Source organism: Pan troglodytes, chromosome 19 (genome assembly GCF_028858775.2).
Source record: "Pan troglodytes isolate AG18354 chromosome 19, NHGRI_mPanTro3-v2.0_pri, whole genome shotgun sequence".
Taxonomy (NCBI): domain Eukaryota; kingdom Metazoa; phylum Chordata; class Mammalia; order Primates; family Hominidae; genus Pan; species Pan troglodytes.
Window position 1 is genome coordinate 62934888 of NC_072417.2, and position 15218 is coordinate 62950105.

Here is a 15218-nt window from a genome sequence, read left to right on the forward strand (position 1 = left end):
GGAAGTAAAACAGATTTCCATCTTTTTTCTTTATTTTCTTTTAAAATTGGGATCAGATTCCAGTCCTGTTCGAAATCTGCAGTCTTTTGGCACTGAGGAGCCTGCTTACTCTACCAGAAGAGTGACCCGTAGTCAGCAGCAGCCTACCCCAGTGACACCGAAAAAATACCCTCTTCGGCAGACTCGTTCATCTGGTTCAGAAACTGAGCAAGTGGTTGATTTTTCAGATAGAGGTGAGTGGGTATGGTATGACTTAGACCTATTACAGAGCATCTGGGTGAAATTCTTTTTAAGGAGGGCTTGGGGCCACTGCAGGTAGATGCCTAATACTTCAGCTAGATGAATGCTGTTTGCTTGCTTCCTTTCTTATGTCTTTTTTTTTTTTTTTTTTTTTTTTTTTTTGAGACGGAGTCTCGCTCTGTTGCCCAGGCTGGAGTGCAGTGGTGCAATCTTGGCTCACTGCAAGCTCTGCCTCCCGGGTTCACGCCATTCTCGTGCCTCAGCCTCCTGAGTAGCTGGGACTACAGGCGCCTGCCACCACGCCAGGCTAATTTTTTGTATTTTTAGTAGAGACGGGGTTTCACTGTGTTAGTCAGGATGGTCTCGATCTCCTGACCTCGTGATCCACCCGCCTCAGCCTCCCAAAGTGCTGGGATTACAGGTATGAGCCACCACGCCCAGCCTCCTTTCTTATACATTGCTGAGGACAGTTTGATATCAGAATATTCTCAAGGTCCAGAGTAGCTGGAGTATATTAAATCATACCTGTAATAGGAAAAAGAGACTGGGCCCTTCTTAACCACATTTGAAAAGGGCTTGAAGCAGACTTTTCTTATAGCCATACTTCTCAGTCCATTTATCTCCAAATTTCTTAATGCAGAGGTCACAGACTGAACTACTTCTAGCTGTCCGCATGGTTGGTTGGTTTGCTTGCACAGTGTTTAAAATTTTTTAAATTTGTTGCTAGTATTTGAAAACACAATGATTTCATATAAAAACCTGGATTAATAGTTTATTTTAAACAATGAAAAGATCTGGGAACACTGGGTGGCCAATCACCCATAGTAATAATTGGCTGGAGTTGAATAGTAGTTGTCCCCTTTAGATGGACAATGAGCTGTCTATTTGGCCTTGCTGAGCCCCTGTAGGCATTTGGTTTGCAATTCCTGATTTAGAGTCTGGAATTTCAAGATTGAATTGTTAGACTACAAACAGGCTCACTCAAGACTCTAAGTCCATTCACATCTTACACCAAGCCTGTTCAGTGTCATCCAGAAAGATAATCACTGTCACTTATCTTCTGTCCTGTGTATCTCCTGGAAGGGAAGTGGGATAGTAATGTTTTAAAAACGTATTTCCATCTAGTTTTGATTATCCATGATTAGCAACTCATTTACAGATAGGTGTAATAGATGAAGTACAAATTTAATTTTAATCAGAATTTAAAGTTGCACAAAATGGATGGTGTAGAAGTGCCTCTTCATTTTCCATTTAGCCGTCTAGCAGATGAATAGCTGAAAGTTACTGGTTAAATCATAGAAAAAGAATCTGGGAAGCCCATAAACTCTTCTGAATAGTAAACTTCTAAATAAATGAACTCCACTCATAACTTCTACCAATTGCTTTTGCTTTAGAAACTAAAAATACAGCTGATCATGATGAGTCACCGCCTCGAACTCCAACTGGAAATGCACCTTCTTCTGAGTCTGACATAGACATCTCCAGCCCCAATGTGTCTCACGACGAGAGCATTGCCAAGGACATGTCCCTGAAGGACTCAGGCAGTGATCTCTCTCATCGCCCCAAGCGCCGTCGCTTCCATGAAAGCTACAACTTCAATATGAAGTGTCCTACACCAGGCTGTAACTCTCTAGGTCAGTGTGCCCTAGCTTCATGACATCCTTTGTTCTGTGGTTCTCTCTCCCAGGATCATCCAGAAATGTTTTGTGTTCTGTTGGGATTTAGCTTCTTAGGCTCTTCAGTGGTCATGTGCTGAGTGATAATGAGTTGCTCACTTGAATAAAAGCATTTATCATCTTGGCCAATGGTCCATAATAATAGATCTGGTTGTAAGGAAATTAACTATGATGAGCCATTCAGTTTATCTAGAGCTTTTCCCAGTGAAAAATTCCCTCATTTTCCTAGCAAAAGCAAAAAAGACTATCTGCAGATATCTTACTGCATGGCACATAGCTCGTACTCAGTGAGGACTAGTTAAGGATAAGGTAGTGCAGAATAGTGGTTGCACGGCCATAGCTGTTAAGGAAATGAGAAAAACATTTCCTGTCAAGAGGCTGTGAAATTAGGAGTACACATGAGACCCTGGCCTTCTGTAACTTTAGTAGCTTTAGGTCCCTTGCTTTGTGTACTTAGTAAGCATAAACAAGATAAAATATTTCTTCTGTGATAAATAAGTATCTTATTATTTTCTTATGAGTTTTACCCCTTAGTGAATTACTTTAGAGATTCTTGTGGTTTGAACCTTATTTGTGCACCTTCAGTGAGCTGAGGTGCAAATATTGGGCTTAAGGTTTTGTCTAGAGTTGGAAGATGCTGATTGGGAGGTAAGGGGCCTTTCACTACTGGGTCTACTTCTCAAATTCACCCTTTGCATGTGGCTATCAAGTTTGAAAAACCATAGAACAGAGTAAATTGCTGCTTGGCAGGCCAACAGTACACTTCCTGTAGTGTGTTTTGTTTGTTTGTTTGTTTGTTTTTGAGATGGAGTCTTGCTCTGTTGCCCAGGCTGGAGTGCAGTGGTGTGATCTCGGCTCACTGCAACCTCCGCCTCCCAGGTTCAAGTGATTCTCCTGCTTCAACCTCCTGAGTAGTTGGGATTACAGATGCCCACAACCACACCTAACTTTTGTATTTTTAGTAGAGATGGGGTTTCGCCATGTTGGTCAGGCTGGTCTCGAACTCCTGACCTCATGATCTGCACGCCTTGGCCTCCCAGAATGCTGGGATTACAGGCATGAGCCTTTTGTTTGTTTTTATAGAGAGACAGGGGTCTCACTTTATTGCCCAGGCAGAGGTGCAGTGGCATGATCATAGCTCACTGCAGCCTTAACTCCTAGGCTTAAGTGATCCTCCCATCTCAGCCTCCCAAGTAGCTGGGACTACAGGCACGTGGCTTTCAAGCTTGGCTTTTTTTTTTTTTTTTTTTTTCCTTATTTTTTAGTAATGAGGTTTTTGCTGTGTTGTTCAGGTTGGTCTTCAACTCCTGGGCTCAAGCAATCCTCCCCACTCAGCCTGCTGAGTAGCTGGGACTACAAGCGTGAGCCACCATGCCCAGTGGTTTTCTGTAGTGTTTAATTAATTTGGATTGTTTCCTGGCTTTTTTTTTTTTTTTTTGAGACTGAGTCTCGCTCTGTCCCCCAGGCTGGAGTGCAGTGGCGTGATCTCGGCTCACTGCAAGCTCCGCCTCCCGGGTTCACACCATTCTCCTGCCTCAGCCTCTCGAGTAGCTGGGACTACAGGCGCCTGCCACCATGCCCGGCTAATTTTTTATATTTTTAGTAGAGATGGGGATTCACCGTGTTAGCCAGGATGGTCTCAATCTCCTGACCTCGTGATCCGCCCGCCTTGGCCTCCCAAAGTGCTGGGATTACAGGCATGAGCCACCGCGCCTGGCCATTTCCTGGTCTTATAGCAGTTTCTCCCATAATTTCAAACCATCGGAATAAATACAGCAAAGTTGTCTTGAACTCCATACCAGTTGTCACTCGAAGATAATTGTTTCAGGCCTGCATTGATTTCCTTGGAATAAATAATGAGAAAAACTAAGAAAGACAATATATTACACTAGTAGATGATAAGATGGCTAATGTGCTTTAAGAGTTTAAGGGGATCTGCTTGCCATGCATCAAGAAAAGGAATTTTCCTCTGCTTCTGCTTGTTACTAACCATGCATTGCTAAATTGTTAATTTTATGTACTATATTTGGTCATTCATGCAGCAAATATTTACTGAATATTGGTCATGTGCCAGATACTGTTTTAAGTTATGAGGATGTAGCTATGAACAAGTCAAAGTCTCTGCCCTCATGGAGCTTATAGTCTAGCTGAGAAAGGCAAATAGATAGACGTGTAATATATCAACTGGAGATAAATGCTGTGAAGGAAAATGAAACTGGGAGTACTGAGGGTAGGATATTGTGTGTGTATATACATACATATGTGTATGTATATGTGACATATATATGTAGTTGGCTAGGAAAAGCTGCTGTGATATGGTCACATTTGAGCGGAGACTTGCTGTTGGAATATTTGAGAATAAGCATTATGGGTAAGGAGAACAGCAAGTGCTCTGGGCAAGAGAATAGTTAACCAGTTTGAGGAACACTTAGAGGCCAATATACCTGGGGCAGAATGACCAGAACGGAGAGGAGGAGATACGTCAGAATGGGGCCTGATTGTGTTATTTTTGCCCAGGAGTTAACCTCTTAATGGGGTAGACCATAGGGTAAATAAAAAATATGTTGTATTAGAGGAAAGTTTACTTGTATTTGTTTATTTATTTATTTTGGAGACAGAGTCTCACTCTATAATTACCAGGCTGGAGTACAGTGGCGTGGTCACTCACTGCAACTTCCGCCTCCCGGGCTCAAGTGATTCTCGTGCGTCAGCCGCCTGAGTAGCTGGGGATTACAGGCATGTGCCACCACGCCTGGCTAATTTTTGTATTTTTTAGTAGAGACAGGGCTTTGCCATGTTGGCTAGGCTGGTCTCAAACTCTTGGGCTCAAGTGAAAAAGTTTACTTTGACTTTGGTTTTAATGTATTGGAACTTTGAAAAATATGAACCTGAGCTTCCAAAGTATCCTTTTTTTTTGAGGCAGAGTCTCACTCTGTCACCTAGGCTGGAGTGCAGTGGTGCAATCTCAGCTCACTGCAACCTCCGCCTCCCAGGCTTAATTGATCCTCCAACCTCAGCCTCCCAAGTAGCTGGGACTACAGGCACATGCCACCATGCTCAGCTAATATTTGTATTTATTGTAGAGACAGGGTTTCACCATGTTGCCCAGGCTGGTCTTGAACTCCTGGGCTCAAGTGACCCTCCCACCTCAGCCTCCCAAAGTGTTGGGATTACAGGCGTGAGCCACTGCACCAGGCCCCAAAATATTCTTGACCCTAGTCTATTCCTTAAGAGTTTTATGTACTTGTGAAAAATTAAAACTCTATAGGAAAGTTTGAAGTGCATTAAGTAAAAATTGCCCTTCACTCATACCCGCAGAACTGTGCCACAGATACAAAACTTCTGTTTGCAGTTTTCTATGAATGCTTCCAAGAAGTTTTTCTACATATATAAGCACACGTATATGTACACATATTTCCTTTTTGTGATTATTCATAAAACGGAAAATAGGATACATTTGTTCGTTGTACATCTTGGATATTTGTATTTAGAGGCTTGTCTTTTTAAAAGATGCAGAGAATTTCATTATATTGATAGTTTATAAATTATTTAAATTGTCTCATTGACATTTAGATTGTTTCTCATTTTTAGCTTTTTTGAACAATATTGTAATGGGTAGCCTTGTATGTACATATTTTGGTGTCTTTCTAGCAAATCTGTAGGATAAATTCAGAGCAGTGGAATTTTTAGGTCAATAGATCAGCTGTTCCTTTTTTACTGTAGATAATAGATTGGTTTTATTTAACATATAAAAGAAAACATGCCCTGAATAAATTACTAAGAAGTATGGATATGCCTGGGTGCGGTGGCTCATGCATGTAATCCCAGTACTTTGGGAGGCCGAGGTGGGCAGATCACCTGAGGTCAGGAATTCGAGACCAGCCTGGCCAACATGGTGAAACCCCATCTCTATTAAAAATACAAAATTAGCCAGGCGTGGTGGCGGCGCTTGTAATCCCAGCTACTGGGGAGGCTGAGGCAGGAGAATTGCTTGAACCTTGGGAGGTGGTGGTTGCAGTGAGCTGAGATTGGCCATTGCACTCCAGCCTGGGCAACAAGAGTGAAACTCCATCTCAAAAAAAAAAAAAAGACGTATGGATACATAGTATCTGAAAAGCAAGTCTTGCAGTATTAGTGACATTACTTTTTTTGAGACAGGGTCTCTCTGTCACCTAGGCTGGAGTATGGTGGTGTGACCATGACTCACTGCAGCCTTGACTTCCTGGGCTTAAGTGATCCTGCCACCTCAGCCTTCTGAGTAGCCAGGACTACGGGCATGGACTACCGTGCCTGGCTAATTATTTTTCTTTTTGTAGAAATGGAGTCTCGCTATGTATGTCACCCAGGCTGGCCTCAAGCTCTTGGAATCACATAGTCCTCCTGTGTTGGCCTCCCAAAGTGCTGGGATTACAGGTGTGAGCCACTGAGCCCAGCTGATGCTACATTGTATGTATGGTATTTGATCAATGAGGATGGTTTTTCGTGTTCAAGATAATTTTGCGGACCTCTAAAATTGCATTTTTTTTTTTTCTGAGACGGAATCTTGCTCTGTTGCCCAGGCTGGAGTGCAATGATGTGATTTTGGCTCACTATAGCCTCTGCCTCCCAGGTTCAAGCGATTTGCCTGCCTCAGCCTCCTGAGTAGCTGGGATTACAGGCATGCATCACCATGCTGGTCTGATTTTTATATATTTTTAAGTAGAGATGGAGTCTCACCATGTTGGCCAGGCTGACCTCAGGTGATCTACCTGCCTCGGCCTCCCAAAGTGCTGGGATTACAGGTGTGAGCCACCGTGCCTGGCCCTAAAATTGCATTTTTAAAATTTATTTGTTTTATTTTATTTTTTTGTGATGGAGTCTCGCTTTGTCACCCAGGCAGGAGTGCAGTGGTGCAATCTCGGCTCACCGCAAGCTCCGCCTCCCAGGTTCACACCATTCTCCTGCCTCAGCCTCCCGAGTAGCTGGGACTACAGGCACCTGCCACCACGCCCGGCTAATTTTTTGTATTTTTAGTAGAGACGGGGTTTCACCGTGTTAGCCAGAATGGTCTCGATCTCCTGACCTCGTGATCCGCCTGCCTCGCCTTCCCAAAGTGCTGTGATTACAAGTGTGAGCCACTGCGCCTGGCCTAAAATTGCATTTTTAATAATACAGTCCTGGAGAAATGATGGCCTGAATGTCCTAAAATCACCCATTCACCAGTACTTGGACTGTTTTTTCCTTTTAAAGTTTATTCTATAAATTATGTTGTGTAATCTTTAAACTCCACTTTCTTCTTTACCCCAAATTAAATGTCTTTTTTTTTTTTTTTTTAATGAAAGATGAAGATTTTTGTAGACTTGCTATTCAGGTTAGCTAACTTTTTATCTCATTAGCATTGTCCTATGACCCCTTTCAATCTTAGGTGTTTTATAAACCTTTTGGTTGAAGAGAAATATATAGAAAGGAAATAATGTTCAATTCCCTGTGTGTTTTCAAAAAAACCAAATGAAAAATAGATGAATGGGCCGGGCACGGTGGCTCACGCCTGTAATCCCAGCACTTTGGGAGGCTGAGGTGGGCAGATCACGAGGTCAGGAGATCGAGACCATCCTGGCTAACATGGTGAAACCCCATCTCTACTAAAAATACAAAAAATTAGCCGGGCGTGGCGGCAGGCGCCTGTAGTCCCAGCTACTCGGGAGGCTGAGGCGGGAGAATGGCGTGAACCCAGGAGGCGGAGCTTGCAGTGAGCCGAGATCGCATCACTGCACTCCAGTCTGGGCAACAGAGCGAGACTCCGTCTCAAAAAAAAAAAAAAAAAAGAAAAATACATGAATGAAGAGATACCCATTTAAATAAAACAAGCTTTCGTGTTTTGTTATTCCTAACATTTTTCCGTCTTCAGAAGGCCTTGTGTTACTGCCTGTTTCAGGCGTGGCTCATGCCTGTAATCCTAGCACTTTGGGAGGCGGAGGCGGGAAGATTGCTTGAGTCCAGGAGTTCAAGACCAGCCTGGGCAACACTGAGACCCGTTTCTACAAAAAATTTTAAAATGGGCCCAGCGTGATGTTGTGAGCCTGTAGTCCCAGCTACTTGGGAGGCTGAAGTGGGAGGATCACTTGAGCCCAGGAGTTCAAGGCTGCTTTGAGCCATGGTTGCACCACTGCATTCCAGCCTAGGTGACATAAAAAATTTTTTTAAAGTAAAAAAATCTGATTATAGAAGAAACCTAAATCTTTAAGCAAAACTCAGTTCTCCCTCCAAAAAATAAGTATTTAATCTGGTTTAAAGTTATGTAAGTATGTTTACTTATATGATAGAAAAGGCCGCTTCTCCATTTTTCATAAATTTGAGTATTGAAAGGGGTTAAATTCAGGTTGGATAACATTGCACAGTAGAAAGAAAAGTACACTTATTCTACATATAACCTGATTAATTTAGTATAGGAGAGTTACATTCCACCAAAAGAAAGTGTTCCTGTTCATAGTCTTGGGCTTTAATTACAAATGTTGACTTCGTGACATTTTGAGATTTGAGAAGTCTAAGAGCAGAAAGAATTATAGTTTATATTGATCATACATAAGCATGTTCAAAGACTGCCAGATCCATCCTGTGGAAGAAAAGAATGAGTGCAAGTTATAGCCCTACCAGCCTTATGTTTGGTGGATTCAGTCTGATCAGACATATATTTGATAAAAATGATGTAGCAAAAAAACAGGTTTGTCTTAGAGAAACATACTACTTTCTAAGCTTGTCTTCTTTCTTGAGATTAAGTTTTCCCTCCTTTAACAGGACACCTTACAGGAAAACATGAGAGACATTTCTCCATCTCAGGATGCCCACTCTATCATAACCTCTCAGCTGACGAATGCAAGGTAATTGTGCTCTCATTTATTCAACACATGCTTATTGAGTGCTTACCGTTTGCCAGGCACTTTGCTAAACACTGGGGATACAGTGGCCAACAAGATGGGTAGGGTCCTTGTTCTTAACATTGTAGTGGAGGAGACATAAAAAACAATGTGCTTTTTTAGAAAAAACTAGTTAAACAGACTAAAGAATTGTAATATGTAATGAGTGCTTTGAGAGAAATTAACAAGGAGATTATGAAACATTTGGAACATCAGCCACTAGTGCATTGATATTTTCTATTGAAAATTGGCTTCGAAGACTGCTAGGGACTTATTCCACTAAGGAATAACTTGCATAAATATGTGATCTTAATATTTATGCATTCGGTTCTCTTCTTATAAATCTATGAAGTCATTTTGCTTTTAAAAACCTTTCATAATTCTTGTTCCTTTTTCTGTCCATTTCTGTGAAATACTTTTTGTTACTCTCAGTCATACCTACTCTTGGCTAATTCATCTTTTAAATTCTTGAAACATAGCTCCTAAATAACCTTTGGGATTTTGAGATAATGTATTTAAGTAGAAGCTCAGATCCCATTTGTGCGTTCTTGTGTGGGTTGCTGTTCCCAAGGATGGAACCGAAGATCTAATTATGGGGAAGCAAGAGTGGAAAATGTTATTAATTAAATGGATTGCTTGAGTAGTATTGGACAGGTTATCTAAGCTGGTTAGACCAAAGTATTATTGTTGTTTTTGTTGTTACTTTGCTAGTGACACCAGGGTCACAGGTTTATTCCTGTCTGAGCCAATTTCATTGTGAGGAAAATTAGATTCCCTAGCTAACATTAATTTTCCTTGATTCAGAATTTGTTCTCTTATTTACAGGTAGACCGCAGGGGTGAAAGTTTCTTTTGTGTGGTTAGTCTTTCAGCAAAGTAGTGTACTTTCCGTGCTTATATGGATTTTAAGGTCAATGACCCTACTCTTATTTTTCTTCATTCCAAATCATTTTATAAGTGGCAATTCCTTCTGCTCTGTGTAAAAGTGAGTTGTAGATCTTCCCATTGTCCTCCCATTATTCTGGGACTAAATCAAAACAGAAAAAGCTGTGCCCACATCTATGTCAGAAGCAGGAAAGGCTTCAGGTACTTCTTTCTCAGAAAATAACTGCGATCCCTGCTTTTTGAGAGTTGTTCTCTACCACTTGTCTCTAAATATAATGATCTGATACTATGGATGGTTTTACATAAAAATCTTCCTGAGATGTCTTTTGCTTTTGAAATTGTTAGTTTGTAGCAATATGACCATGTAACGTTAAGCAGTTTATTTTAGAAAAAGAAAAATTTCAGTTTGGTGAAGAAAATTCTGACCAAAGGAAAACATTTCTATCTTGAATTTATCCTCTTTGTTCTCTCTTCTTTGCAAGGGGCATTAGGCGCAGAATAATCCATCTTTACTGCTGGAACATGTGCATGGAGGATCAGGAGAATTTCTGAGATGATATATTTTTATTACATTTAGAACCCTAAGTGGAAAGATTAGACAAATTCCCCACATTTATTAACAGCTCTAGTGTTTTTGAAGAACCTGCATATACATGATTGCTCTTGAGTTTCCCAGGACACCCTTGCGATCAGTGATGTTACATTTGTATGCAGTCATATATTTCTGTAGCTGCATGTGCCAAATACAGGTATCTGAGGATTCAGTGAATAAAAGACTGCATTTAAGGAGCTCATGTTCTCACAGGGGGAGGCAACATAAACCTTCAAATTAATAAGTAAATAATTTTGTGCAGTGATAAATATTGTGAGGAAAAAAAGACGAATGATATAGAGAGAGTCTGTTTCGGGGGTGAGGGTAGGGATAGCACTGCTTTTCCCAGGATGGTCCTGGAAGACATTCCTGAGGAGATGGCATTTGATCTGGGACGTGGATGATGGCAAAGAAGCAGTTGTGTAAAGATCTAGAAGAAAAGATATCTTAAGTAGAAGCAACAGCAAGTGCAGAGGCCATGAGGCGCGGCTAAACTGATGGGTTTGAGAGGCTGAATGAAAGTAGGCCGTGTATGGCTGGATCCAGATCATAAAGGACCTTGTGGACCTTGGCACAGGAGTATATTTTTGTTCTGATAGAATGAGAAGCATTTGGGGGGCTTTAACAAAGGCATGACAGGATTTCAGGCACGCTTTTGAAAACTGAAGACTTGTTAACGTGGAGAATGGAGTGTGGGGGCAAGAGTTGATGCAGGGTATAGGGTGCTTGGGAGACTGCATGGAAGTTCAGGCAGTAGTTGGTGGACTGGACTAGCTTTGTATCGGCAGCAATTCTAAGACTAGGTTGGATTCAGGATACGTTTTAGAGGGGAGCAACCCGTTAGGCTTGCTGATTGATTTGATGTGAGGTGTGAGAAAAGAGAAGAATCTAGGATAACATTCAAGTTGTTGACTGGATCAGCTATTTAGACAGTATTGCCATTTATTAATACCGGGAAGATTTGGGGTAGAGCAGATTTGTGGAGAAATGCCAGTCGTTCTGTTTTGACCATTCTGAGTTTTAGTGGTGAAGTGGAATAAGCAGTTGGATATCAGTTCCCAATTCCCAGATTATGAAACAGAAACTGTTGAGAGCTGATGTGATTTGTCTGAGGTCATGTAACTACAGAATTAAGTTTCCCTGGAGACTTGAACCCAGGTTTTCTTTTTTTTTTGTTTTGAGACAGTCTGGCTCTGTCACCCAGGCTGGAGTGCATTGGTGCAATCTCAGCTCACTGCAATCTCAGCCTCCTAGATTCAAGCAATTCTCATGCCTCAGCCTCAAGTAGCTGGGATTACAGGTGTGCGCCACCACGCCTGGCTAGTTTTTGTATTTTTAGTAAAGACGAGGTTTCACCATGTTGCCCAGGCTGGTCTTGAACTCCTGGCCTCAAGTGATCTGCCCACCTTGGCTTTCCAAAGTGCTGGGATTACAGATGTAAGGCACTGCATGTGGCCAAGCCCAGGTTTTCTTTCTTTGTTTTTTTTTTTTTTTTTTTTTTTTTTTTTAAGACAGAGTCTCGCTCTGTTGTCCAGGCTGGAGTGCAGTGGTACGATCTCGGCTCACTGCAACTTCTACCTCCCGGGTTCAAGCAGTTCTCCTGCCTCAGCCTCCCGAGTAGCGGGGATCACAGGCGCCTGCCACCATGCCTGGCTAATTTTTTGTATTTTTAATAGAGACGGGGTTTCACCGTGTTGGCCAGGCTGGTCTCAAACTCCTGACCTTAGCTAATCTGCCCGCCTCAGCCTCCCAAAGTGCTGGGATTACAGGCGTGAGGCACCACACCCAGCCCAAACCCAGGTTTTCTAATGTTTTCTTTGTACTTCCATACTCTATTCTTGCACTTCCTCATGCTTTTTTAATTTATTTATTGTACTTTGGGAAGAGTCCAGGCTCAGAGTCATCAGACATGATTAAAACCTTAGTGATCCCATCATTTAGCTGGATCATTTCAACTTCTCTGATCCTGTTATTGGCTGAGAAGGCAGAATGTGAAGCTTGCCTTATCTCTTTCTTGTAGAGATTGTGACAATAAGTGTGAAGACCATTTGAAAGTAAAGTACAACATAAATCCAAGGCATTATCATTGTATTCTTATGCTTTAAGTAAACGTAGTCTTAGAAGCAGGTGGATTTATTGACGTTGTTGATGGTTGCAGGTGAGAGCACAGAGCCGGGATAAGCAGATAGAAGAAAGGATGCTGTCTCACAGGCAAGATGACAACAACAGGCATGCAACCAGGCACCAGGTATGGGCCTTGTTAAAGCACTGGCCATTCATAGTTTGAGGTCCGGTTCTTGGATCTCCTCTATAATTGTCTTCAGGCGTGTCTATGCCTCATTTCCTGTGGTATGTCTTCCAGATGTAAACTTAGAATCATGTTTGTTTTTCAAACAGTAAATTTTCATAAAACAAACACTTCTACCTCATGAATGAAGGAATCATGCTATCTACAGTAGTAGTAATAGTAGTAGCAGTAGTAGTAGTAGATAATTCTTATTTGAAAGATTACACTTGCTGCTTCATTTCCTCACTTCGCATCCTTTAAGACTATTGTAGCTTTCAAACCTCTCCACTCTGCTAGCACCTTTCCAAGGCCACCGGTGACTTTTCCCCAGCATTTGACACTTGCTGACTGTGTTATTTGTCTTCTACTTATCTCTTCCCTTGGTTTATAGGGAGCATCCTGGCTTGGTCCTAATCCTCCTCCTGCCTCTCTGAACATTCCTGCCACATTGGTTCACTTACTTCCTTGTTCTTCCCTAAATGCCTTTGGTCTTCACTCTTCCTGTTTTCCTGCCTGGAACGCTATACCTGTACCAAGAACAGATGGTATTTTCTTTCAAGGCCCGTGCAGTTCTCAGCTGTTGGAGGAATTTTTCCCAAATTCTCTCCCACCGTTAAGGAATTTCTTCCTTATGTATTCCCATTGTAGTGCTCTCAAAATGTTAGCCTTTGTGACGTATTATATTTTGTTCATCATTTAGGTGTCTGTTTTTGCAGTTAGATTATAGGTGGATAGCAGAGATATATGGTGATGAGGAAGAAGTTTGACTTTGGAGCCAAACAGATGTGAATTTGAATACTGATTATTTAACTCTAGCTATGTTGTCCCGGGCAGGTCAACTAACCTATTTCTTTGTTAATAAGAAGAGGTGAATAATGCCTACCTGGCAGGGGAGTCAGCTAAATTATGTATGTAAAGTACCTATACCCAGTGCTTGGCAGGTAAAAAGCACTCCATAAGTGGTAACTACACTTTTCTTCGTTGTCTATCTTAGGTTTAATTTAATTTAATTTAATTAATTTATTTTTTAGACAGAGTTTCACTCTTTTTGCCCCGGCTGGAGTGCAATGGTGTGATCTCAGCTCACTGCAACCTCCGTCTCCCAGGTTCAAGTGATTCTCTTGCCTCAGTCTCCCAAGTAGCTGGGATTACAGGGGCACGCCACCACACCCAGCTAATTTTTGTATTTTTAGTAGAGACAGGGTTTCACCGTGTTGGCCAGGCTGGTCTTAAACTCCTGACCTCCAGTAATCCACCTGCCTTGGCCTCCCAAAGTGCTGGGATTATAAGCATGAGCCACTGTGCCCAACCTTGGGTTTTATTCTTATTCAGTTTTTCTATTTAAATTAATACATATAAATGAATTTTTGTACCACTGTTGATCAGATCAATAAGCATTAATTGGAAAACAGTAAGCATTCTATAAATGATTAGTTGAAATGATCTTAATTTTATTCTTGTTGCTTTGGTGGAGACGTCTATCCTTAGTTTATGTTAATAGTAAAATAAGTTTGTATTCCTGAACCTATATTTAACTGGCAGTAAAGGTGGTGGGTGATGAGAACCTGATTTGGAATTTTTAAATTGCCATATTTATGAAAAAATTAGCTGGGCGTGGTGGTGTACACCTGTAGTCCCAGTTACATGGAAGACTGAGGCAGGAGGATGGCTTGAGCACAGGAGGTAGAGGTTGCAGTGAGCCACGATCGTGCCGCTGCATTTCAGCCTAGGCGACAGAGCGAGACCCTGCCTCAAAAATAATACAAATGAATAAAATAAAATTGCCATATGATTTGCAGTGTGGCTAGAAAATTTCTGGCATTTTTTTCTCTTTAAAATTTTTTAAATGTTTTGGTACCTTCTTTTTTTTGTTTGTTTTTGTGCCAGAGTCTCTCTCTGTCTCCCAGGCTGGAGTGCAGTGGCATGACTGGCTCACTGCAACCTCTGCCTCCCAGGTTCAGGTGATTCTCCCACCTCAGCCTCCCGAGTAGCTGAGATTACAGGCGTGCACCACCATGCCTGGCTAATTTTTGTATTTTTAATACAGATGAGGATTCACCATGTTGTCCAGGCTGGTCTTGAACTCCTGATCTCAGGTGGTCTGCCTGCCTTGGCCTCCCAAAGTGCTGAGATTACAGGCGTGAGCTACCGTGCCGGGCCTTGGCACTTTCATTTTGAAGCTTAGCTTTATAAGGAGTTTTCTCTCAGTTTTCTCCTTTTTCCTTTTAGGCACCAACGGAGAGGCAGCTTCGATATAAGGAAAAAGTGGCTGAACTCAGGAAGAAAAGAAATTCTGGACTGAGCAAAGAACAGAAAGAGAAATATATGGTGAGGGAAAGTTAAATATTTAATGAGCATGAACTCCTGCTATCACATTTGATTCCTTTTGCTTTCTGAGCTTCTGCCTTTCAGATTTGCCGTTTAGTATTCTCCACATGTGAATACCAATTGACTCTTCTATGGCACTTAGAGTTTATTTCATCCCCCAAAACTGAATTGTTGAGAGTGGAAACAGGAGGTCTTGGGAAAATGAAATACAATTAGAATTTAAATTTTAAAAAATTTGATCCTCTGGTTGTTCTTAAATTTTACTTTCATCTTAAAGGGTTAAATTTACCCGCTAGAACACATGCCATGGCACTGGAA

At 41.6% G+C, this 15218-nt stretch overlaps 1 protein-coding gene across 4 annotated transcripts in view; it reads left to right on the top strand.

Moving 5' to 3' along the window:
* Positions 1-15218, top strand: part of KAT7 (lysine acetyltransferase 7) — a 40525-nt gene that overhangs the window by 8084 nt on the left and 17223 nt on the right. For 2 of the 4 annotated variants that reach the window (XM_511869.5, XM_063799809.1), the window contains exons 3-7: positions 57-233; positions 1635-1874; positions 8691-8773; positions 12444-12533; positions 14802-14900. In XM_511869.5, coding sequence (XP_511869.3) covers positions 57-233; positions 1635-1874; positions 8691-8773; positions 12444-12533; positions 14802-14900 — 689 coding nt within the window. The remainder of the gene's footprint in view (positions 1-56; positions 234-1634; positions 1875-8690; positions 8774-12443; positions 12534-14801; positions 14901-15218) is intronic. The other 2 variants (XM_003315607.5, XM_063799810.1) reach the window with 1 other exon arrangement.